The sequence below is a fragment of the Cebidichthys violaceus genome, unplaced genomic scaffold, assembly GCF_023349555.1.
Source record: "Cebidichthys violaceus isolate CVI_PGR_0920_01 unplaced genomic scaffold, fCebVio1.0.p SCAF_3, whole genome shotgun sequence".
NCBI classification, from domain to species: domain Eukaryota; kingdom Metazoa; phylum Chordata; class Actinopteri; order Perciformes; family Stichaeidae; genus Cebidichthys; species Cebidichthys violaceus.
Genome location: NW_027176483.1, coordinates 15,494,659 through 15,521,240, shown reverse-complemented (window position 1 = coordinate 15,521,240; position 26,582 = coordinate 15,494,659). Strand labels below are relative to the sequence as shown.

Below are 26,582 nucleotides of genomic sequence, written 5' to 3'. Positions count from 1 at the left end.
GAACCATAGAGACAAAAAGGCCGGCTGATGGACCAACGAGCTGAAAAGGTAAATGAATAAAGTGAAAAGTTAGGTGCGTGTAGGTGTTGCTGTTAGCAGTGCGGGTCTGGGAGGCAGTGGGGCAGAGATTACACTTCCTAAGGAATGTAAAGCGTCCACATAGCTGACCCTGCAGGAGACCTACTGACCACAGCACCGGGACAGCAGTCTCACAATAAACTTACTCACTCTGGATCAGACACCGACTAAACATGTCTCCTCCACACAGACATGATGAAACCATTGCCATTTACAGTGAAAAGCTCTGCTACAGGCCATGGATTATTAACTGGGTATGAACACACAAGCTGGGGCTTGATAGCACTTTAATGAATATAGATTTTACTCATTTCTTTTTCAATTCATGCAACTTTTGTTTATTTAAATTTGAAAAAAACCTAGTTTACTTTTTTTTTTTAAATAGATTTTGTTCCCTGTGTTCGTCACAATTGTTTTGCAATGGAATGAATTGGGTTCATAGCAGTCTTATGGTACTTTACCCCCCCTGTTTTCATGTATTATTTTTATTCATTAAATCTATATATCATTTAATCTCCAAAATATTGTTTTTATATATTATTTTGGAGGTTATAGGTTATTGGTAAATGTCACCATGGTGCGAATGGTGGCGCACTGTACAATGCGAGGACAAACAATATCTACGTTGATATGTGGCTTTATGATATCCGGTCACACCTGCAGAGTATGTACGTTTAAAGGATGTAATGAAAGCAATGAAACAACAAATATAACTTAGATAAGACTGACCGACTCTCCGAGGACAAAAGTTCAAATAGACAGATTAAATGTTTGCAACTGAGCTAAATGACTGAATGTGTTGCACACTCTTAAAAATAGGAAATCCAACCGAATCCAAAATGGACCTGGCTATAAGAACCCAACGCTTAAAGAAAGGAGTGAGAAGACGAACACACATCTCTCTCTCGTGCACGTATACGCACGCACACACGCACGCACACACGCACGCACACACTCAAAACGCATCTAAATAGCTACCAAATGGTTCCGTTCCCTCATAGCTCACGGAAACATTTTCTTCCACAAATAGTGCTGAGCTGTGCCTTGGGGCAGGGGTACTGACGCTGCTGTGACTGTGGCTCAGTCACTTTTCACCACAGAGGGGGGGCGCGGGTGCCAAGTCCTGCACGGGCAGGAAAGGGTGGGGTGCCGGGCAGCGGGGAAGGTACCATCCTAAATGGTGGGCTTCTTCTTAGAAACACCGTTTTAACAGTGAGACTTTAAGTCAAACAAACATGCATTAATCATTCTAGTTGAATGTGAGCTGAGCTGTGAGACAAACTAAAACTGCGCAATGTGTGTTTAAGTCATTGGCTCTGTTTTCTACAGGTCAATAGACATAAAACATGTTAATCCGCACGACTCTCTCAACTGTTCATATACCGCAGGCGAAGCACATTGGCTTCTTCTTCCACTTCTGGGTTAGCAGCCACAGCTTAAGGTGGCAGCAGTGGAAAAATCCACTGTCGACTGGGAGGTGAACTCGTGACAAGATCGTCTCTCACAGCAACTGTCATGTGTGTCACTTCTCAACGGTTGTGTTGTTTGTCACCCTCGTATGTTTAAACAGGGTGAGCGCTTGTACTTGTAATTAGTTAAGAGCTGCGTAGTGAGTCTCGTGGATAATCAGGTTTTAAAGACAACACCCCGCCCTGACAGGACAAACTAGTTAGATAAATGCTTACAGTCAGTCACCTCTCCTTCTGTTAACATGGCATGAACAGGTCTCCACGTTACATGAACTACTCCAGAGGTATGCCCTACTTTACTGCACACAGTAGCAATAAACCACCCTTCATCTTTCTTTAATTAACCCTCGAAAATCATCACAGACATCTTTCAAAGAATGAGAATGAACCTGAAGCCTTACCACCTGAGTTACAGGCGGACTCCTTTGTTAACACTTTGATCACATCTGTGCGTTGTGTATGATGTGAATGTAATGATGTCAGCGGAGTTCAGATGCTCAGTGGTCACATTTATTACAAACTAAGCCTAAAGCTGCTGCACTGGATGAGTCTGGAACTAGTTGAGGCAAAAAGCCAAAGAATCTAGCCCATTTGTTTGTAAATAAAAATCAACCAAAAGTTTTTGACCGACTCAAAATCGGTGCATCTACTTCTATACTAATGATGTCATCGGTGAGAAGGTACAGCGGCAATGAGCCATTTCCTGACCAGTAAATCAACCTGAGTGCACCTCTCTGCGTTGTGAGTCGTCCCTCGCTGACCGGAGAAGCGTCCCTTGATGAATTAACCAATTTGTGATAAATAAACCACCGGGCCTGGGCAGGTGAGCGATGAATAAACCAGAAGACGGTGGAGATAACTTACGTGTTAACGCAGGCCGTCATGGTTGGACAGGTGTCCCCAGTGCAGAACTCTGAGATGGTGCTGTACTGCAGGTTGATGAGATTGAAGAAAGTCGTCGCTGTGGAAAAGAAGACGAGAGAGATTTCAGAGTCTGTTCATCAATGTTTGACGTGGAACACATAAAAGAGAGACTTCTGTATGCCTGACTGATGTGAATAACTAAAATACTGCCAGAACATGAAAGAGGACCGTGTGTGTGTCTGTGTGTTATTACACATTATGCTATGGATGACAAGGACACACCTACAGTATACGGCATACTGCAATGTACCCGACACTGTGGTCAATGGGACCGGCACAGTCACATGCACATACTAATCCATCAAGTCCCTCAGCAGCATGTGAGCCTCGGAATAATGGAAATAATGGGAGGCGGCTGAACCTTTCGCAACTACTTAAGGTGTCGCTGCAGTCACTTCAAACTGAAACGGGTATTTCTGCCACGAAGCCAAGCGCTACACAACCTGTTGTGCTGCAACAACAAAGCAGTAGGCACAACCGGGGGGTATTCTGTAAGGAGAAACGTATCTCCCAGCCAAAAATATTTGCTCTGTGTGTTAGACGTGAGCAGACTTGTGAGACCTTTGGTGACACTCGAAGCTGTAAACCTTTCTTTGCAGACAATCAAATTATTTAAAAGGAACAACAAAGAAAGAATAGTGTTCTGTTTAATTTGGGCAGAAAACGTTTTTTTTTTTGTTCAAGCTGAGCAATGTCAACATAATCATCCATAACAAATTTAAATAATTGAATTAATTAATAAGCCATCTAATAAAACATTGACAGTTTGATGAATTAAATATAGATGTACAATTACATGAATTCTGAACATGATGTGGAGCTTCATACAGAGGGTAGACACATTTTCTGTTTAACCTGTAGCTAATGAGGCTGGAATAAATCTAAAAACTGAAGGAGAAGCAATGGCTGACTTTGTGTTATAGTTCCTTTACATTTTAACTTGTTTTAGAGACTTTTGATTTATTGTTAATTCTGTCCCAAAGGTAATTTCTCATGTTGAGTAGCTATTACACAGTGTTCCAACAGAAAGCTGGAGGGTCTGAACAAAGTCGGCAACTCAGGCTTTAAATAATAATTTAAGTGATAATCTGTGCTTCAGGCAGTAGCTCTGTTGATCTGGCTCCACTTTGTAGGAACTGGTCTCTGATGTTCTGTCATGTTGAGCAGATAAGCATATATCCTGCCGATTTATCCTTCCATATGGAACAAAGGAGCCAAAGGACACAATTTAAAAGTTGCACCGTCCAAAGTAGCCACCGAGTGAGAACACTAAACAGTCTAAGTGCTGCTGGTTTATACGTGTGAGGGGAATGAAATGGTTCCAGTGATTATTGATTTAGTTAAACTCTTTAATCAAAACACTGCTCAGACCTTTTGTTTGTGTTCAAACTTACATAACCTCCAACACATTAACCTGTGAAGACATGCCCCATCTGTTTTCTATAACAATGTTTCATCAGTCGAAAATAAAAAGGAAAGAATGTGTTTTTTCCTTTTCTGCACCTGGTTCGGATACGTAACCAAAACAAAGTCAGGGAGACCGAGAAAAATAGTGTCACAAAAAAAAAAATAAAGATCTCTGAAAGATCGCCGAAGCAGCCAGACCACAGTGAGTTTACAAAACTCATAATGACAACGATAAATTTAAAGAGTTAAAAGACTGCACCGAGGCTGGCAGTAAACAACGGTGTTTAAAGCAGCGGCGTGTTATTGAGAACAGGCTGTGCCAGGCCTGGATCATGTCAGGGGCTTGGCTCTGTCAAAGTATATATATTTCAAATTAAAGAAATATTCAGATTTTAAGAGTGACCGTGTTGAATTGCTTACAGGCTTAGTAAGTACAGCAGTGGTTTCTGTTCATCCTCAACTATGTGTGCGACTGTTCTCCTCTGTGTACCATGAATATATTCCTTCCATCATTGACTACCACTGTAGTTACTCACTGTTGCTGGCGAGCCATTCGTTGAGGTCTATCTCTCTGGGCAGCACCACCAGCTCTTTGAGGTCAAAATCCACCACACGGATCTTTGTGTACTCCAGCTCCAGGTACTGCTTCTTCTCTTCTGCCGGAGGCTTCTTTCCATTTGGCTTCTGCTTCTTCCTGCAGAACAAGAAAAAAGGGAACAGGTTAAGAAGCTGCATACAGGCAATAAAAGATTAAGACACAACGTTGCATGGATACAACAGCATAAGCTCAGGCACAGAGATCTATAAAGCTTTGACAACTGAATCTCAGAAACAAGTAACAAAACTTTCTGTGACTTTCACAAAACGGACTTGCAGCCCACCAGAGAGCCCAAACAAAGGGGGCTCAGTCGCTGTACCTGACCCCTAACTCTGACCTGATGTTAGGTCTATAGCTTCCACACAGACGTCCGTCCCCAGTGCCTCGTGCTTCCACTGCCAGTTTTAGCACAGGGATGTCATATCACACTCCTCCTGCACTTCCAGGGCCGTAACCTCCCCCCCCCCGTCTGCATCAGCGCAGGCAGTGCACTCTGGGGTTAAAGGTTGAAAGCCTCGACACATAAGTGAGACAAATAAACAGAGGCACAGTTGTCTGGGACAAATGCAATCAACGGCCTAATAATCCTCCTCCATCGTTCGCTTTCCTCATTCTGTGACGACTCTATTTCTGTTTATTTTTGCTCCGTCTCGGCTCTGCTGCCGTTATTTGGGTTTGCTTAAGGACAGGGAGGTTCAGTTTGCTCCCTGAATTCATTGTGCTTTTGTTGACCCTCTTTTCCGCCCGTCTTGTGATCCCCCAACCTCCAGTTCTCATCCCTCCTCTCTGCACACCCCTCCGTCTAAACACAATGGTCGATTAACGTGTTCCTGGCTCTCGCTTTTCCCCACTTCCTTCCCGGTCACACTCCCAGAAGCCTCCGGCTCCTGGACGGACGAGAGCTGTTCTAACGGCACTAATGAAGAGGGATCATAAAACGCAGCCAAAAGCCTTCTCACTTTCAATCAGGCTCTGCTGCGACTATCACCAGACTTTCCTGGAAAGAAGCAAAGACTGGTGCCCATTCAGACAGAAACATTAGAAATATAGATTAAGACAGGACAGAGAACAGACGGGGGAGAAAGGAATGAGAGGAGGTAGATCGACACAGGCCCAGCTGATATCCATGGGAACTAATAAACACTTGCAAAACATGACAGAGCTGTGGAGCACAAGGTCTCTTTGCCAAAGTGTTCAAACCTCTGTTTAAATTCCCCTCTACAGGAAGCGTCGCCCTGTTTTCCACCTCAGCAAACAAGGGAAGGCATGTCAACATGTGGAACCATTAAGAGCGCGCAACCGTTCACTTTGTCAATATTTAAGCCTCCTTTATATCTAATGTCTAATTTAGCTGTCAGGAGATATTCTTAGCGGGAAGCTGCATTCGGGCCTCCTGTGAAAACATTGAGATCTGAAGGACCAACACTTGCACGATCACACACACACACACACACACACACACACACACACACACACACACACACACACACACACACACACACACACACACACACACACACAGCTCGGGTTCTCGTTTGTTGGGTAATGATTCATCAAGGTATTCGGATCTTCCCATCACGCAGCTTCTGGGCACGTTTTGGCCTCATTTAAAAACCAAGGACACCACCGATTACACTGCAGGCTAATTATTAATGAGCGGCCACTTTCTGTTTCACCTCTTTTCTCTGCTTGCTCTGCTCTTTCCTTCAGTCCTGCACCTCTTCTATTTAATTATTTTTTTCTTGTAGGTGCCCTTTCCTCTTCATGGCTGCAGGCTCACCGGTCCAAACAGTCTCAAACGCTTCAGGCCTCATAGTTCTATCCTTGTCCTTTCTTTTCATCTCTTTCTGCCTTTTTCTTTCATTTCCTTTTTGTTCCCAACTATTATCCTGTACCATCAGCTTCCCATTTCCTCACTCCATGACCTCTACTCTAATGCAAATGATAATGAAAGTTTCTTTTTTTAAACTTAAGGTTCCTTCCCACGCCTGTTTGTATCATTGCTTTCATTTCTCCTTATCTCCGTCTGCTTCCTTCTCCCCCTCAAAACAGACAAAAAAAGCAATCTTCCTGCTCATGAGGGCACAGACACATTCATGTGGTCTGTTTGGTTTTGCGCTGTGAGCTACATGTTCCATCATGTGAAAGAGCTTTACTCAGGGATGGAGCTTCATCCACAGATACCGTCAGCTCTGCTAAGCCCTTCAGAAAAAAAGGTTCAAATCAGTTCTTCTACCCCTCCCTTCCCCCTTCCTTTCCTTTTAAAAACATTTTGTTTCACTGAGCTGTTTCCTGCCTCTTTCCCTCGGCAATTTCATCATTTTCCATCATACGCCTCCTCCACCTCTTGCGAACATTTGTGTGGTAAGGGGAGGTGAAATTCTGGAGCCATTAGTTTATTTTAGGATAAAGAAAACTTCCTCTCTGCCAGCACTCCTCCCCTCATACGTACATAGTCTGTTTTAGCAACACACACACACACACACACACACACACACACACACACACACACACACACACACACACACACACACACACACACACACACACACACACACACACACACACACACACACACACACACACACTTTTCTGTTCTTGGTAAAGTTCTCTGAGGCCATTCTGCCATAAAAGGCAGCAGATGCCTCTCTCTCCCTCACCAGATCAAGGCAGACCAGACGGCAGGAGTGGAGGGGAAGTGAGACATGGGCCAGGCACATGTCTCCGAGCCGGGGGTACGGCCACAGCCCGCCAGGCACCAACAGGGCCCAGTCTCTCATACAGACCGATAATCCAGAAAACCTGGTTGGGCTTGGTTGAATAACACAAATCTACAAAGAGATATGAGAAAATGCGCAACAAATGAAGAGAGGCGGAGGGCTAGAAGCAGGAAGACAAACATGGTGTCTATCTGCAATAGAAAGAACAATAAGGAAATAGGGTCGTATAGTCGAGTGACACGGAGGTCAGTGCTGCAGAGTGACTGACCCGACAGCTGTTCAACTCTGTCTGCTAGCTGTACTCTTATCTCTCTCCTTTCACTTTTCCCAGCAACACCACCTCCCCAACCCCCCTGCCGTCTTCACCCACTACCTTTCCCCTTGCACCACGGCACCAGTACCCAACTAATACACCCCTACAGCTTCATGAACACACACACACACACACACACACACACACACACACACACACACACACACACACACACACACACACACACACACACACACACACACACACACACACACACACACACACACACACACACACACACACACACACACACGTCTCTGGCCGTGGCCCCCCTCTCCCTTTTCACGGCCGACCCAGCTGGTCACAACAGCTGCTGATCCCACCAGAGACCTCGAGAAAATCCAGAAGAAGCGAGCCCTGTCTGGTCTGGGAGAGTGAGTCTGTGTGTCCGACAAGTCCTTGAGTGTTCACGCAGTCTTGGTTCAATGTGTGAAACTTACATCTCTTTGGCCTCAGACTGGTGCATACATCAGCTGCTGTATGTGTGCCTGCAGAATACTGAACAAAGTCGGTTCCAAAACAGACTTTGTGAAAAGAGGAGCAGCCCTCTGGCAGGTACACTGAGGCCGTTTCATTAGCAGAACCTGGTTCCAATTAATCCTGGAATCACTCAAGGCCACATTACACAGCTATGCTGGAGAATAAGTTTAAGTGCTTTCTCTAAAATACTACAACTTGCTTCTTCTCTCATGCAATCATCAACAACAATTCCCACGCTACGACTTAAAAAACCAGAGGCCTTGAATTTTGTGTTTTGATTGGTGCACTCTGTGAATGAATACAACTTAACTATGAAACCGGTTTAACAAAACCCGTGTAATGACTTTCCCCTTAAGTCTGCGGCTCATGCAAAAGCCAAACCCGTTATTGCACAACTGTTGCTTGAATTGGCCTTCTGAATCTATTGCCGTACGGACGCAGTTCATGCAATCTGCGAGGGTGAGCGGCAAGTACAACCATCTGACACAGCCAACAAAAAAGTCTGTCATCTGCCCAAAGACTAGTGGCCTGAGGGATTTACTTTGAGTGCAACTGTAAAAACAAAAACAAAACAACTAACGATTCAGGAACGGCAAAAATGATCTTATATCTAAAATCTTAATTTCAGAGAAGAACTTCATTTTCAGCAAAGATTCTGCTCAGATTGAAAAGGTCTCTAGAATACAGGACATTTCTGTTATCTCTGTGGAACAAGAGAGGTGCAAAGATATGCTTTGCTTGTCTTAACCTTGCCCCAATACAGATTTTTTTCAAACTATAAATGAGCCTGTGTGCATGATAAGGAGATGAGAGATAACAAGCACCACAGACATCAGAGGCGTTCTTCCCAGGAGCACCACAGAAATCAAACACTTCTGACCGACCTTTAGAAGCAAACACCTGATGGGTCAGAGACCAAATCAATCAAATGTCAGGAGGTTGCCCCTTCTTTGTCAACTGATTGTGGGATTCACACTACTCAGGGTTTATAATATATCAATAGCAACAAGATATCGCTCTAATCTCAGCCGATAAGACTAGAGCCGATTGAATGAACTCTGCCATTTTGTAAAAAGAGCAGCTTCAGTGAAGAGGATCGGTTTTCTCCAATCCGGGCCTCCTGATCTATTTCAGGATTCAAATTGAACAGAGCCAATGGCTCTTTTCCCCGAAAAACCACAGACAGAGGAGAGCAGGCCGTCTGAGCACACCAAAGCTAAACCACAGCAGCCATTATGGGGCTAAAAAGAGACAGAGTTAAGGATGGACTAACCCATAGGCTGTGCCTCGGCGTGCTAAAGTCTACAAAGTAACTGCTCTGTCATAGTTGTTCCTCGAGTTGATGTTGTTTTTTTTGTTGGTATTTTTAAAAAAAGGGTACTGATGCACAAATACATTCAGTAATTAAGTCAGTAGCAGTCTGTTTTAGTTCTGAAGTCAGGAGATAAGAGGGAAACAAAAACAAAGAATGCACAGCTGCCACCACTTAAACGGTAGCATCACCGGGGGCGTCAGCAGCACTGTAAATCAGTAAAGGAGAGTTGAAGCCAAGGTGCAGGCCTAAACATGTGCGTGCGTGCGCACGCACACACACACACACACACACACACACACACACACACACACACACACACACACACACACACACACACACACACACACACACACACACACACACACACACACTGGTTACCTACTCTTCCCCTTGTCATCCTGTGCTAAATCCCATTCAGTGGCCCTCAGGCCTGCAGAGTACGCGAGGACCCCCTGCCTGCACTATAATGGAGCCTCATCAACATCACAACGCACATGTGTGACAGGAAATGGGGTTTGGGGTTGAGATAAGACCGAGCCCCCGATTAAGCACTTGGCAAACAGAACCTTGGTGGAAGGTTAGCACTCCGACATTGATTTTGGCACGACAGGAAGTGATTTACATAAATGATATGAGCTGAATGATATCTCTACACTCTGTTCAATCCAATCAGTCCATCTGAAAGGACGCTGGATCAAATAGTATAAAAAAGAGGGAATGGGGGTGTGTGTGTGTGTGTGTGTGTGTGTGTGCGGATTTGTTCCCCACATTAAGTATTCAAGAAGCAAAGAAGAGCAAAAAACTCTGAAAAGACATTTTAGTGTACAAAACTACACATTTACTCTCATCATGGGACTGTTAAAAGCTATCGTAAGCTATGTTTTTACAGTCTAGTATTCATACCTGCATCCTCAGTGGAAGAGGAAACTGGTTAAAAGCGGAGCTATAAACAGGTCTACAACGCCCACCACCCACTCATAAAAGCCCAAACTATGCAACCTTGTTCACTTTGATGACGTGGTTGTTTTTGTTCACTTTTTCCTCAAGACGTCAAATTTGTGAAAACCCCCTTCAAGGCAAATAAATGTGAATTTCCTGGTTAACCTTCTGATTTCTTGAGTAAGGCGGTTGAGTTCCCAGTAAAAAAGGAAGGGGCAGAACTTGTCTCAACGTGTTGCAGGTCTTGCAACAGACATAACATACTGTACAATAACACTCTCTGCTGCGTCCATTACATCCTGCTTCCAGTCTCTCAAGAGATCCTAAGATGGAGGATATTCTCCTCGCTATCTCTCTCCACATCTTTTTTAAAAAGGCATGTGCCCTTCGGGCTGCTGCTTCAGAACACACCTGTCCCCAGACTTTGCCAGGTAAGAGGAAACTTTACCGTTCGTCCCCTGGAGGAACACACTCATAATGACTGTGTGTCTTCTTCACATGACACATACACGGTAAACACACACTAAGTGGGTTAAATATTTGCCTTGTTCACGATCGCTGTGACATGGGGCATATCGGTTCTCCATGGGGATTAAGCATGACTGGGGTTGTTGTTTGTGTTACTTTGTATGCTGTTAACACTCCTATTTGGGTCATGCATTTTTTTTCTTAAGTCTTATGTCAGAGCGGCCACATTGTGGCCTTTAGAAGGCGGATACAATAATGTGCACAGCATCGTTTTATACATTCAAATATAGTTCAAATGGCTTTCCAACCTCAAACAAACAACAAAAAGTGACACAAGAGCAATCAGACGTTCAGTAGTAGTCCTGAATCATGTGTTTAGACTATCACCTTCAATATTTAGATTCTGATGTAGCCAATAAATAGGATGCTGTGAGGTAGGATTCAATTAGTATTAATAGGCTTGTTTAACTTAACACTCACCATACTGCGCTTCTTTTTTCATTCAAAACAAAAAACGTTTTAAACAATTTGAGCTGTGGTTTAAAATAATTTCCTGTTTAGATTGTTTAAGCTAAAACGTGAGTTAGGCGCTTTAAATAATGCATCAGACTAGAAGAGGAGACAGTGTCACGTTCCTCCTGTTGAGTCTCGTTAGAGCTACAGGAGGAATGAGGCGTTCAGGCTACACACGTCCGGATGGTAAATTGCTGTGACCCCGGAACCAGAGCACGCTAATACTTCAGTGATTAAAGAGGAGACCGCTTCTTATCTTTCAGGCTGAGTAGTAGAGTCACAGTCAAACAGATATTAAACACAAGTCTCCTCCATTTGGTCTCCGGCAGGCTACAGGCGGGCATTGAGCACAACGTAGCTTTACGTGTATTAGTTTATATTCTCACTGGAGTCACTGGACCGCTGTAACGTTGTAATAAGACAGCAGAAGATGAATTACACTACAAACGTAACGTTACAGTCAACAAGGTGTCTGGCTTTGGCGGAGAAAGTAGCATTACACGAGATATTACCAAAGGTAAAACACATTATTTTCTTAAAATGTTTTGTAAATGTCACATTCACGGACTCGACTCCGCGGTTATTAGCAGACACCACTCTGTCAAGTTAAAATAAGAGCGGAGTTTTTACCTTAACGTTAGTACTTTCCCGACAGCCTGAAGCACCATCTTGCAATTTAGTCCGTTTTTGGAGTTTCTCTGAGAGTGCATGTCCGTTATATCTCCAGAAAAAGAGCAAAAATCTCCGACCATAGTTTAAAACATGAAGATATAGCGTCAGACTATCTCCGCTGAGTATTCAGGTGCAACGTAAGTCTGTCCGAATGGCACCAGGGTCGGATTTATCTGGAGCTCTAACTCGCATACTACACAGCAGAAAGAAAAACTTTGTCAAGTTTACAGAAGGGCCTCCCTCTCTGTCCCCTGTCGTCCAATCAGCGTAAAGGAGAGAGCTTGGTGGGCGGGGCGTGGTGCCGTTAGAGTCTGCCCATGTGGACGTGGTTTGTTCATCTCCCCTGAGTGTAGTTACAATGTAGCAACAGGTGATCCGCTTATAACAGCGGACCACGATGGAATAAAAAGGTGTTACTACATTCAATTTGTCTGCTGTAGAACATGTTTACATAAGACTGACTTTATGACTTTTACAGGATAAAAATAAAAAGGTAAATATTCATAGCAGCCCAGAGAAGAGCTTGTAATACATCACTTCCAATGTATTAGTTTGTCAGCACTTAATGCTACAGCTTTGACCCTAAGTGGGTTTCTTAAATAACTCATCGGCTTCTGTAATTATTTCGTCACTATATATACACATTATGAAAATGAGCAAACTCATTTGCTAATGAAGACTGAAATGTGGTTGAACGCTCCAGAAAAAGCTAGTGAGTTAAGATTACTTTGTCGAACTACTTTCAATCTAATTTTTAAGAAAATTCTGATTTTAGAGCAGCAATTTAAACAAATAAACAAATAACATGCAAAAACAGGAAAAAGTGTGCTTAAAAAACCCCCCAAAAAAACCTGACAGGTTTCTTGCTACAATGTAGCTAACATACAACTTTTTTAAAAAAGCGTGTGTAAAGCGTGACTGTGGGGCGACATTCCTCGTGTTGATTCTGAACTTCACCTGAGTCCAACTATGTGAGGCTGGCAGTGGTCATGTTGTGTTCAAACATGTCAAAGCTGAGGAACCAGTGAGAGAATCAAACTAAGCCTGTTTGAGAGCCCAAGAGAGATCCACAGGAATATCTGGAGCTTTGTGCTTTGGGGGCAAGGAAATCGTTTGTAACAATAATTTGAGAAGTTTCATGTTATGGACATGCTTTTAAGTGTATAATGTGAGTTGAAATGAAATTGTCAATAGAGAGCTCAGCCAATAACACTTTTATGAACACAATATGCACATGAGAAAATTAACAATGGGAGTCGAGTGACGCACAACAAGAGCCATCATTCCTTCTTCCCTCTAATTATTGCCTCTCAAACGTCCTCTCTTATTTTCTCCTCCATTGCTCTCTTCACACATTTCTCCTCCCTTTCTTGGTTTGTTTGACTCGCCCTCTCCCTCTCATTGTCTCCCTTTCTTCTTCAACAAGTCTGTTTTTCCTCTCTGTCTCTCCAGACATAACTTGTGGGGGCCATGGTGGAGCTGCAGATGTGAGAAATACTGGAGCGACTGGCCGCTGTAGCCTGGACACACACACACACACACACACACACACACACACACACACAATCTGTGGAGCTATGTGCGCTGGGTGCAAGTAGGCAAGTAAGGAAGATAAAAGAGATTGTTGAGGGTGTTGTATGTGCGGACTGTGCGTATGCATGAGAGTATGAAATTTGAGCGTGCAAAGGTGTGTGTGTGTGTGTGTACAGTGTTTACCGTTGGATCCTCTGAGGCGCCACTTGTTTATGTTTAAATATAATCCAAAGAAATGATCTGAAAGAATCAAAAAGGAGCAGAGGGTCTGACAGGCGCCTCTCTGCACCCGTATCCTGCATGAGAGACTTGCCCCCCCCCCCCTCACCACACTAGTGTGCACTGGGCTGGGCTTTGGTGGGTGGAGTTGGGTGATCCAGGGGCCCGGTGAGGAGCCGGGAGTGGAGGGGAGAGAGAGACCAGAACAGGGCACTGACTTTTTCCCCCTGCTGCTAAAAATAGCATCGGCCTGGCTCATAAAGAATACAGAGAACAGTGCAAAGAGATGGGGGGGGGGGGGGGGGGGGGTCGTCATGACGTGTGTGTGTGGGCATGCACGGATCAAAGACTGTGCAAGCAGGTGAGTCACTGAGCTGGTGAGGGGATAGGAGTCCTGTGAGCAGGTATGAGAGGGGTTTGTGGTGGGGACCTGGCTCGTTGTGTTATGTAGTATATAGTACGAGTATAAAAAGGTCAAATCTTTCTTTTATAGCAACGTGTCGGCAGCACTGATTATTGAAACCTGTAGTGCAAATGGTCATCAAATGTCTGGTCAGCTTTGTAACTTTGTTAAGTTTTTGATTAAATTAAAACTTTACCAAACTCAAACTATCTCAAGGAAGTTCTTGTACGGCCGCTATAAATACAGTATATGTACGTCATAGCATGCTGTTTATAAAGAGTTATGTGATATATTACAGTGTAAAGCTGTTATTACAGTTGATGCATGAGGTGCTCATGTGCTACTTGTGACCACCCAAGAGAAAGCAGTGTGTTGCTGTGATGGAAATCTTGTGCTGAGGGCACTCTATTAAATTTGCTTTGAACTATTGGATCCGTGCCATCACTGAAAATAGAAGACATCCATTCAAGATCACCGGGGCTTCGCCTTGGCCTCTCGTCTCTGGCTGAACAGGTAATGCGTAGTCCCACCTGTAGTTGTAGTCGTGTTATGTGATCTGCAGGCTAACGGAAAGAGACGGAGACGGTGGCATTGAGCTGCACATGGCCGACTCTTACGCAACGTCTGACGTGGATGGAAGCCAACGGCCACATACCATCGTCTGGCGGGACAGAGGTTTACTCTTTCTTCTCTGCTAACGTCACGGACACATTCCCTTCCACAATGCAGACAAGACATGGCTTCACTCATGTGCCACCTGCTCTCACCAAACCAGATGTTTCCCGCATCGACGTATGGAGCACTAGTGGCACAGATAAGAGTTTAAGCAAGCCTACTTTTGATTACTTATTTCTTTGTGGGATATTTGGGGTTACATTAAAAACTTTAAGGGTTACATAACTAAATTACTTTCATCAGTAATAACAAGCTGCACTCATCAAACGACAACCACCCCGGAGATACAGAAAGGCCAATATTTAACTACACATCACTCATAAAGAAGGGCGGGGAGGAGAAGAAATAAAGGCTGTCCATTGACACACTGTGACGTCAATGGCTGACTGATGGATGTGCTGAGCTTTAATCTGATGAGTGAAGAAGTAACAATGCGCACAATAACTACAGCAATAACTGATCAGACTAACAGATAACACAAGGAAAATAAAGACTGGGGTGGAGCAAAATGCAAGTCATCCAAGTCATTACTGTCATTGACGTCATAACGTGCCAGTTAGGAGGCGGAGAAAAATGTTATAATGGTATGTTAAAAAACTCAAGCACTCAACTGCAGCCACTTTGAGCCATCTACTGACACAGGAAAGAGACACTGGACTGTTGAAACGACAACACCACCCACACTAAAACATTAAAAGCTGCCCGAATGATAAGGACATGTTGGCCTGCAGCGCTGCAGAGAGACATGGATGGCTGGCTCAACAGGTTGGGTTTGAAAGTCAGCAGACATTCCACCTATTTGAGACAAAGAAAACACTGATTCCAGGCCAGCAGCAGATGAGTCACAACCGCAGCAGATGCGCCTTGCGGCCTGGCAACAGCTCGGTCCCTGCCCTTCCAAAAGCACATCTCCAGCCAATCATGGCCGGGATCAAAATGACAGACGTTTCAGGCAGCCAACTGTGATGACAGCAGAATGAATAAATAAGAATCAGAGCAGTTCCAAGTTGCTCTGTAAAGACCTTCACTTGGCATTGCGCTCTGGCTGTGTGGGAGTGGTGTGGTGTGTTTAGGTAAGGTCTTAACCAGTGAAAACACTGCAGGCTGAAGGTCTTTAGTGCCGAGGGGGTTTTCTATAGGCCCAGATATAAAAGGTCAGCAGGGCCAGGAGACACTCCGTACACTGAACCCAGCGACCCAACCAGCAATACCAACCGATGCAGTGAGACAAAAGAGAGCCGATTCTGCTGCCACAGCTAAAAAAAGAAAAAAAAAAGAAAATGAAAGAAGTGATCTTAGACAAAGACAATCAGCCAATCTATGCCCCAAAACCAACTTCATGTTTTCAGCATGTGAAGACAAAATATGCTGCATCAAACTGGGCATACGGGAGTCTACCTCTGAAATGAATGGCTTAGGGTACCTTTCTTCTATCATACCAGTTTTTCTTTGACTCATCTCTTTCCTTTCAACCCTTTAGGAATTGAATGTGTGCCCCTTTCTTCACTGGCTTCGTCTCTGCTCTGCTCTGCATTCCTGTCGGGGAAGGGCTGCATGCAAAGACATGCCGTCGCTCTCTGCACAGCGCAGTCTGCACGAACAAAGGAGAGAAGAGGAGAGGAACAGGAGCAACGCGAAGAGTGAACTTAAGGGGGTCAAGAGCAGGAGATCTAAGACGTTTGGTTTGATCTGGCTTTTGTTGTTTGGGAGGTAGATGTGTGATATATTAAGGGTCAACCTCATGTTCCATTTAACAGTAGCAATGGCACAGAGGAAGATTACTCTATTGCCTGATTGCCACTGCACTCATAATCCAATCAGAAATCAGATTAGATCAGATTTTGAAATGTTAAACTATTTCTGCATATTTTCTGGAGCCAACTCAAACATGACAGAGTAGCCCAGTATGCCTGGAAGACAGGAGGTCATGTTCTGACTTGTTTATGACTAAAGGAAGAGAGGGCTTTAGCAAGATGGAAGACAGGAGATGAGAAATACCAGACTTGTGTCCAGACTTTTATAAATGACCATTTCCTTAGATTAACCACCATCATATCAGCGGGAACGGGCCAGACTGGAACATGAAGAGGAAGAAAATGGAGGATGAGAATGGGAGAAGGCAACAGGAAGTGAGAAAGGGGGAGCAGTTGAGATTAGTTAAGTGAGATGGGTGAAGAGAGGGCAAAAACAGACCAGAAAAGGGAGTGAACGAAGAGCAATAACAGAAGTTAGGGATGAGAGGAGTGAAAGAGTTTGGCTCAATGTGGGAGGTTGTCACAGCATGCCCTGGCGGCTAGCTGCACTCCTCCTCCCAACATTCCTTAGCAGGAGAAAGTCTCGATCCATCCCATAATTCGCCACCTGTGCAGCCAAACACCCGTCTGTCAAGTTTAAAAGGAGCACGCACACACACACACACACACACACACACACACACACACACACACACACACACACACACACACACACACACACACACACACACACACACCTGTGAGCACCAAGGATCAGGTGCAAGGTAGCAGAGGGAATGGTAATGAGGCTTTCTTTCCTGCTGTACGGTCACTCCATCAAAGAGAGATTAATCACATGACAAAGGAGTGACAGTGTTGATGGTGCACTCACATAATGACTTATACCTCGTAAACAGAGGTGCGAGTGAAGCAATCACTGAAGGGTACAGACTAGAGGATTCAAGAGAACGTTGAGTACTGCTTAGAAGCCGTCCTTACTGTTGAGTTCATTTCATTAGAGTTCATTCTTGACTTTGGAAACAGGAGTAGAGAAAACAATCTGACCACATGGTCCATTTACTAGCTGTTCTGGAGCTTTTGATCAAATCAAACTGTCTTCATCAGCAGAGGGGTTTTGCTCGGGTCTCATGGACTTGTAGTTGTTCGTATTTTTCTTCTTTCAGTGCACTTTCAGGTCACTGCTGTGTGTTCACACTGATGGCGCTCATGATATTCGAGGTATGATACTTGCACATAACTGTAGATGTTTGCATGTGTTACGCCTCGTGCACTACTGGAGGAAACAGAAAAGGTTACTGAAGGCTACTCGTCTTCCCAGAACTCGAATAAACCTCAGAAAAAGGAAAAGAATGTGGTCTTTCCTGGGAAGAATAAGATAACCTTGGCACTGAGGTTAGGACACACGCGCACACTAAACCTGCTGATCTCCCAACTGCAGATACAATTCTGAACATTTTTCAAGCAAACCAAAACATTACTAACAGATTACAGCTCCAGTGTAACAACAGTGCGCGTTTGGCTGCGGTTCCGGGCCTGTGAGAGGAACATTCCTTGTTTCTCACACACACACACACACACACACACACACACACACACACACACACACACACACACACACACACACACACACACACACACACACACACAGCAACACTGCCACCTGCTGGCAACATGTAGGTGTGCCCAGTTTACATATAAGGTGAGGGAAGTCAAACCTAAGTTTAAACCTAACGAGCAGCAACCTGACTCTGGAGAGAAGTTAAAAGGGATATGAAAGCTATTTTTTATTTTTTTTGCATTGGATGCATTTACAAGAAGAGAGCAGAGAGTATAAGCTGAGAACAGTACCCACCCTTGGAAAAGGCCAATAACTGCAGACAGTCTAGCTGTGAGGTTGTGCAAGTTTTAGACTGAGTTTTCCATTCCACTTTTCCATTCCAGGTTTATAATAAGGGTGTGGATGCTCTGTGTGTGTGTGTGTGTGTGTGTGTGTGTGTGTGTGTGTGTGTGTGTGTGTGTGTGTGTGTGTTTTTTTGTGACACTTGAAACCAAACCAGCACTATGCTGATGCTATAGACGTCATCATTCTTTGCAGACGGTAAAATTTAATGAGTTACTTTCCACTACTGGTGTGGCTGAGTAATACAAAGACCATAAGGAAAAGAAAAGTGTCAAACATTAAAAAATACATAAAGCAATACTTCAGCAATTACACAGTGAAACCACTTAGCAAGGAGAGGTGAGGTCTGGGGGGGAAAAAAAGAAGGTAGTTTGTGATGTAAAAAAAGAGGTGCAAAAGAGAGCTGTGGTCAAATGCTACTGTTTGCTCAGCAGCACAAGAGGTAGTCTGTGTGTGTGTGTGTGTGTGTGTGTGTGTGTGTGTGTGTGTGTGTGTGTGTGAACAGTGGTGAATAAGGTGGAGGGGATGGATAGAAAGACAGTCATGGAATACAGGGAAAGATGGAGGAAGCCAAGAGGAGGTGGCGGGAAAAGGATTGCCCATGTTTGCACAGGATGTGTGCGTGGGTGTGGGTGGCATATGTGTGAGGTGAACAGAGCTGTCTTTTCATGCCCCCCCCCCAGTTTTCAATGATGGCTGGCCTCTCAGCTGGTTCTGTGTAACAAACCATTTGAGGGGTCAGGTAAAGAGACGCTCACAGACGGTCCGAAACACGGCCTTTACACTACTACAAATAAGCTAAGCTGCAAAGTCTTCTGGGAACTCTTGAGGAAATGGGACAGAGTACACAAAGTCAGCACTGTGGGGACTGTTGGTGAGTCTTATGAGCAAATGATGCAGAGATAAAGAGGAGGGAGTGGGTTTCATGCACACAGTTTGGGTGGCTTTCTGTGTTCTGCATGCCCGCCCCGATCCAGCTCATTAACTCCTAAATGAGGGCATTTAGTCACAGATTTCCTACCGAGGGGAATGTGGATGAAACGTATGGCGCTTCCCAGAACAACCTCATACTCACAGACACACACACACACAGACAGACACACACACACACACACACACACACACACACTGAAATGTACAGAATGTAATGTCCTTTAACATCGAGTTGAGTAATTGGCGTCGACAGCCTGAGAAACCCAACTTCACTCTAGTGGGGAATGAGTGACTGATTTATGTCGAGCAGACAAAAGTTCATGTCTGCTCGACAGACTGTGTCGAGATATTCCACACGTCACTCTCGGGCTCAAACAGCGCGTGAACAATGAAATGAGGCGAGTATGTGAACAATGTTTAAAATCTGTATCACATAAAAGACTGGTATGGCATAACATCACCCTGGGGCCAATAACCCCAATCCAAAATCAAAGAAACCATTACGTGAAGCACAAGCGATAATGATTTAAGACCCAGCAGATAAGATCAACATGCTGCCTAAAGAGCACAAGTCAAATCCTATTAGTGCGCTTCTTAACACCACCAACAGGTATATTACATCACTCATGCAGGGACTGCGCGTTCTCTCGGCCCGCAAACAATTACAAACAAAATGAGGGATGAAATGAGAGATTCAGGGGACCACTTTCCCAGGAGAAAGATTCTCCATTTCCTTCATCAGCAGACAACACAACTCCAGCAGACTGTGTGGCATGTGAGCGATCTGTTTGCTCTTTAACCCAGAGATCAATGAACTAACTGAGGTCTAAACTTGCTGAGCTACTGATGAACAGTAAACAAGTTTTAAAAATCGATATATCTCCGAATTATATTCAACAGAAAGAAACATTTTATTCATAGTACTTATCTTTCGTAAAGTAGTTTTCAATCATTTCAATATTAAGGGAAACATTTTAGACATTTGTTTTAATTAGTGGAGAAAACTGCTCCGGTTGAGTCTACAAAGTTTCAGTCATACAGGAATAACAAATATTTCTTAAGTAAGTAAGATTTTTTTGTGAGATATGGTGGAACATTTTTCACAGAGGTAATTAGAAGAAAACTGTCAATGAGGGCGGGCTGAATAACACTAAAACCTCTCTATATACACAATACAGCTCAACAGTACCACAAACTACATCCTCCAAACAGTTGATTAACACAAGAACGAATCACTACAACTTCCATGTGATTTATGGAGGATTGCTGGTTTAGACTGCTGTAGTTGTAAAAAAAAAATAAAAAAATAGTAGAATAAATTTGTACCAATGTTGTTTCCTCAAGGATGAAACCTCATTTGTTCCTTATCTCCTGTGTTGGCCTTCCTCTATTGTCAAATTTCCTCACAGTCTCTCATCTCAGTGAATGACGTGGGCACTCGTGTCCGTGCACAATTTCATCAACAGCGTTCACCACAGATGTGAGTGTGCGAACATTATGTGTCCGTCAGCGGGAGCATTTTGTACAGAAGCCGTTATCTCTGGAGAGCATCGCTAGAGCCGTCACGGCAGCAGAGGCTCACATCTGCCGCTCTGCTCGGCACGGAGGAAACAAGGACATTTTCACAGAGGAGTACAGCCAGTGCCTCCCTACGCCGTGCACACACACATAATACATCTCAGAAAGTTAAGAGAAGAAAAACATTCAAGGGTGTTAGTTTAGCCCAAAGATCCTAAGAGGTCAAGCAAAAAAAAAAAAAGGAAAACTAAATTCCCCCTGATGACTAGACGAGATCTCGCCACCATCTGATAACAGAGGAAACTCTGGCCCATTGTGCGAGTTCCATTAACACTGAGTGGATGAAAGCGTAGGAAGTGGTCACACCCAAGATTTGGCAAAGAGGTGAAGAGAAGCATGTGACTGAAGGAGACGTATTAACGCACCAAAAACCAAGCTGGTGGAAAATATGAGCGAGCCGGTGCTCCCTGAAGCCCACTGCCAAGAATCAAGGTCGCTTCCTCGGACATTCTGCAGTCAACACAATCACTTAATGCACATGCATGTATGTATTGTTAATGCTTTTTTATGCAAATCTGACAGACAACAAAGTAATTTGAATCTGATATCTGGAGAGTACCCCTCTGTGTGCATTTCAACCTCTAATCAGCTTAGATTAGACCTGAATGAATGTGTGTGACACCTCTCCTACCCAGAGAGGAAGTCCAGGCTCTCCAAGGAAGATACTTGGAAGGCAGTAATGTGTGACTCAACCACTTGGATATCCACCCACAACAACAACAACAACAACAACAACAACAACAACACTGCCACCAAACAACTGCAGCTCAAAAACAAGAGATTGTGCTTGTAGCCTGAAGCAAGTCCCATCACACAGAGCACTGACAACACACAACAGGAGATTATCATTTATATTTTTAGACAGAAGATGTGCTCCGCCCAAAGACTTGTTTTCCAGTAATTAGCTACGACAGAATATCATGTTTGGATGTCAGTAAATAGCAATCTCCGGGGGCTAATTAAGAGGAAAAACACAAAGTGTGTACGTGTGTGGCAGAGCGGTGTTTAATAGCGTGTTTTACGCTTGGAGACAAAAAGGGAAGCGGCGGCAAATGTTCTGGAAATTCCTGGACAAAGCCATGCACGTTTTGCGCCTTGAGGGCATTGCTGAGATGACGGTGAAACCACAGTGAGGCCCCGCCCCTTTGTCAGACACTGGCATGGAGGAAATATTAGAGCGCGTCCTCTGTCTGTCTGCTGAGAGGGAATAAGACATACGAATGAGGGAAACAATAGCATCGTCGTCTACAGATGGAGCATCAATGAGGGAGGGAAGGAAGTGGGCGTAGGCAGCTGCTATCAGTGGAAAATAAAAGAGAGGAGGACTGAAAGGAGACACAGGAGAGGTCAAATCAATAGATGTCCTTGAGCAGCAAGAGTTTGCCCCTCCTCCTATTCTTTCTCCTCCTCCTCCTCCTCCTCTGCTGCAGCCGCACAACCTGGACGAGCAATGATGTTCACGGTTTCCTCTGCCCTCCACAGATGTATCACATCCTGCGCTAAAGGATGAGTAAAGGGAAAAATATAATCTGACCCTTTTTATGAGCAGAAGAGATCAGCGGCTCTTAACACTATTAAGTTGAGCGTGTGTGTGTGTGTGTGTGTGTGTGTGTGTGTGTGTGTCTCCTTGCCAGGGGATTCAGGTGTAAACAAGCCTTTGATTGGCTTATAGGAGTAACTGGCTCCCACCTGGGAAGATGAGCTTATGCGGTGACATCATCGCTCCTAGAGGGGGATGGGAGGGTTGCTAGTGCATTGTGCACATCTGTCTGCAACGCAAAAGACTTAAATAACAGAAGAAGAAAAAAGAAAAAATACTGCAACTGAAGTCCATAACACACTGGTAGAAATCAATATGGTACAAAAGGGTATTCGAGGTTAGTCCTCGTTTGGCCGGCAGCCTCCGAGTTCTGTAAGTGAACATAATAAATGTTACGGACATCACCTCAGAACATGCTGCAGTCAGCACTCTGCAGCTTCCCTGCTCGCTCCAGAGCAGCTTCTTCGCCACAGCTACTCTCTTGATTAAATATAGTCTCGCAAGGTGAATGCGAATCTGAACATGATGTAAGCGGGATCCAGCTGTGCTTTTAAGGCATGAAATATGACGATAATAAAACTTTCCGTGTCTGTTTTCCTCTCGGGTCTATCATGTCAAATGGTAGATAATTGAAACAAATGAGGGGGCACAGCTGCAAAAGGCACTGCCGCACTGAGGCAATTACACAGCTATGCAGCAGGCAAGTGTGTGTGTGTGTGTGTGTGTGTGTGTGTGTGTGTGTGTGTGTGATAGACTACCACCTTCTCCGTTCAATTGGGCTTCACCAGACCACCCTCCCCCCCATCCCTCTCACTCCTGCCTGGGACAAACTCAACAAACAGGAAGTGAGGCGCCAAGGCACTTCCTGTCTCCCTTTAGAATGGGCCTCTTGTTCCCAAGAGGCGGGCGCAGAGAAGCCATCGGCTGCTGCTGAAACAACTGCTACAACTGTGTTCCCTGACACCTTTACAGCACATACAACCCCCCAGGCCTTTGTTTTGATACTGAATTCTGTCCAACGCTTTTCCTTCCACCTGACCAACCTACAGAGTGAGCCAAAAACAATGAAGACCTTCTCCACTTGCCAATTGGGCCACCAAGCAGCTGTGAGTTTTTCCATGCCTCACACAGACAACTTCCACTCTGCTACGCTGCACCTAAATACTTGTCTGAGCAGCACTGGTTACGTTTTCTAAACATGTAGCGTGTTCCCGATTTTGTAATTAATCCCTGCTTCCAAGTTATTTTTTTTTTTTATATACACACACACACACACACACACACACACATATAAATATAAATATGTTTACCTGAATTAAGTTGTTTCAGTAGCAAAGGAGCCGCATCCAGAGCTTTAAAATTAAGCGTGTGCGTGCGGGCTGACTGAGTGAATCTAAATGCAGAGGTGAGGTTAGTGCAAGGCCATCTCTTTCTCTATCTCCTGAGCCAGCAGGACTAGGCTGCCCCTGAACACACACACACACACACACACACACACACACACACACGCACACACACGCACACACACACACACACAGTCTTTGTTACGCAACTGGCCCCGTGTGCGAGATCTGCCCTCCGCAGTGACTGGAGGGCAGGTGAAAGTAGAGAAGGACAGTCAGTCAGGTGAAGACTTCTATACGGACTACACTGTATGTGCACTGAATGACAAAACAGCTTGATCGTACAGTGCAACAGCCACAGGGAATAATGCCATTCACTTCCTCCAGGCAAAGCTTTAAATAGATAATGATTTAGCTTGGTGAAGCAGCCCAACTTTCCTCAAAGACTGGAGAATTTCAGCTCGATTCAATTCAGCCCCATCTGACAGACGGGCAGCAATGCGCAGAGGCAGTCTGCAGGGCTGAGGGGAACGAGTGGGGAACGAGTGTGGAGTTCGATGGAGGAGAGAATGGCGTCCTTGTTGAGCTGCACGCTCCAGCTCTGTGGAGGCAGCCAGGCCTGCCAAAGATAGCCTAATGAGAGACACATGGAAAACAGTACGGCCTGCTCAGCTAATACAACACACACACACACACACACACACACACACACACACACACAGTGTGATGATACAGTCAGAACTATTGTTCCGCAGCGCACATTATAACATTTAGCAACTGATCCACTGAGAGCAAACACACACATACACACAAGCTCTTGTCATGTGATGGAGCCTCGAGGTCTGTGTGCGTCTGCTGTCCTGCAACACGTCAACAGCAACACATAATACGGGTACAGAAACATCCAACCGCATAATGGAGAGGACAGAGGGATTTTCACTTTCACGCTGCAATTGTGAACAATGATGGCCACAACTTAAACTTTTAACTTGGGGGGGGATTTAACTCCAACCGTGGTAGTTGCCTCAGGACTGTTGAGTTGGAGGAGACACTGGAAAATGTATCCAGCACGTTTGAGTGTTCACATGTGACAATGAAGAAAAGGTAGAGATTGGTGCTGAGGGTTTAAATAAAAACCACATATTGTTATTATCATTAAATGGTATCTGTAAAAATACGCTTTTTTTTTTCCAGTCTCAATTTTGGGCCACTGACACTTAAATCCCAACCAGACTGGTTAATCTGTCAACAGACAGCATGAGACTCAAACAGTGTCATGACCCTGAACACGGACACTTAGACGCTGCTATTGTCCTTTCAATTGCCAATTTCAGACTTTTTTAAAGTAAACCCAGTAAAACCACAATGTGTTGTTTATTGGAGTTAGGTTTTGTACATAAAGTAGGATCAAAAATTAGATATGAATCTCGACAAGAAAGCAAAATAACATATTTCTAAAAATGTTAAGCATTTCTTCTCAATAGGTGTTAAATGGTTTCTAATGGTGTGTTTACATGCATGTGATGACAACAATGCTTAATAATCTTCTTCAGTTTTCTATGATAGTATACTTAATTCAAAATGTAATTAAACTGAGATATCATTCTGTTATATCAATGCAATGAAGTTTGGTGAAGTTTTTGTTGAATTTGCGTGGTACAGTATAGCACAGTAAGCCTTTGTTCCTGACTGTAACATATAAAAAAAGGCAAAGGCTGAGAAATGACGGCCGATTCCATCTTATTTTGCTTCATGTCCTACGATGACAGACCGTTCAATCGTTCCATTTTAAACAGGATGATCAACATTACAGTTGACGCTGTTTGACGGAGCGCTGGCAGGCAGTTTGTACTCCGCACAATGCTACTGTTGAAAGGCCAAACACTGGAGCCCAGGGGACGGAGGGCTTGCCCGGGCCGAGGTCAACGAGGACCTGCTTGGGATGGGTGTGCCCCCAAAAACACACATCAATCGAGCCTTATGACATCACCGCCAAGCCGCCCGATTGGCCGACGGAGACGCCGAGGGAAAGGAAATGCCAGAAATAGACGTGATGGCCCATTTTGTCTTAATGAGCCCATGAGACGTCAGTGCACTGTCCAGGTCCCAACCCTGCCTTGATCGGCACTGGGGGGAGAAAAGAACATAAGTAGGCCTATTCCTGGCACAAGCCCCGGCCTTCACAAGGCTTCTGTGTGCTTCACCGAGGCCTACTGTATGCAGAACACATATGCAGCCTCGCAGATACACGACACACTAATGCACACATAAACGGCAGGCTGTTATTCATACTAAGAGTAGCCGTGAAGTGTAAACAAAAGTTCTGAATCACGGCGAGGCCTAATCTAATCCAGCTGTGCCGTGTGTGTGTTAAAGCTACTATTTTACCCTCGCCATCAAAACGCTCCTCGGAGAACTAGAAAGTTATATTTAGACTTTATACAGCAGTCGAGGCAGGCTCAGGCTAGCTGGCCCCACAACCACAAGAGAGAGGAACCAGTTCATTTCTGCTCCGCCTGCCAGAGAGTCAAACTTAAATTCTCTACCATCTCTCTCTCTCTGAAGCACAACAACCAGCTATGCGAGTGCACGGCACAGGCTCTCAAACACATGATCGTTGTTCCAGGTAGGGAACCAAAGAGAACGTCAATTCTGCTGGTAAGGACCAGAAGAAGAAAGAGCACTGCCTGGTAGGTCAATGCTCTGCAAACAACAACAAAACACAGGAAAAAAAAAAGGGAAAAGCGCCTCCCTGCCGCCTTGTAAGGGAACACTGTGTCCAAATAAACAGCGCTGCACGGCCAAAAG

At 44.6% G+C, this 26,582-nt stretch overlaps 1 protein-coding gene across 4 annotated transcripts in view; it reads right to left on the bottom strand.

The window, feature by feature from the left end:
* The window catches only part of mob2a (MOB kinase activator 2a), a 53,954-nt gene that overhangs the window by 3,281 nt on the left and 24,091 nt on the right, over positions 1–26,582 (bottom strand). For 3 of the 4 annotated variants that reach the window (XM_068723589.1, XM_068723588.1, XM_068723587.1), the window contains exons 2-3: positions 4,415–4,572; positions 2,412–2,508 (exon numbers count right to left, since the gene is read on the bottom strand). In XM_068723589.1, coding sequence (XP_068579690.1) covers positions 2,412–2,508; positions 4,415–4,572 — 255 coding nt within the window. Of the gene's footprint in view, positions 1–2,411; positions 2,509–4,414; positions 4,573–11,854; positions 12,065–26,582 lie in introns of those variants that run through there. The other variant, XM_068723586.1, reaches the window with a different exon arrangement.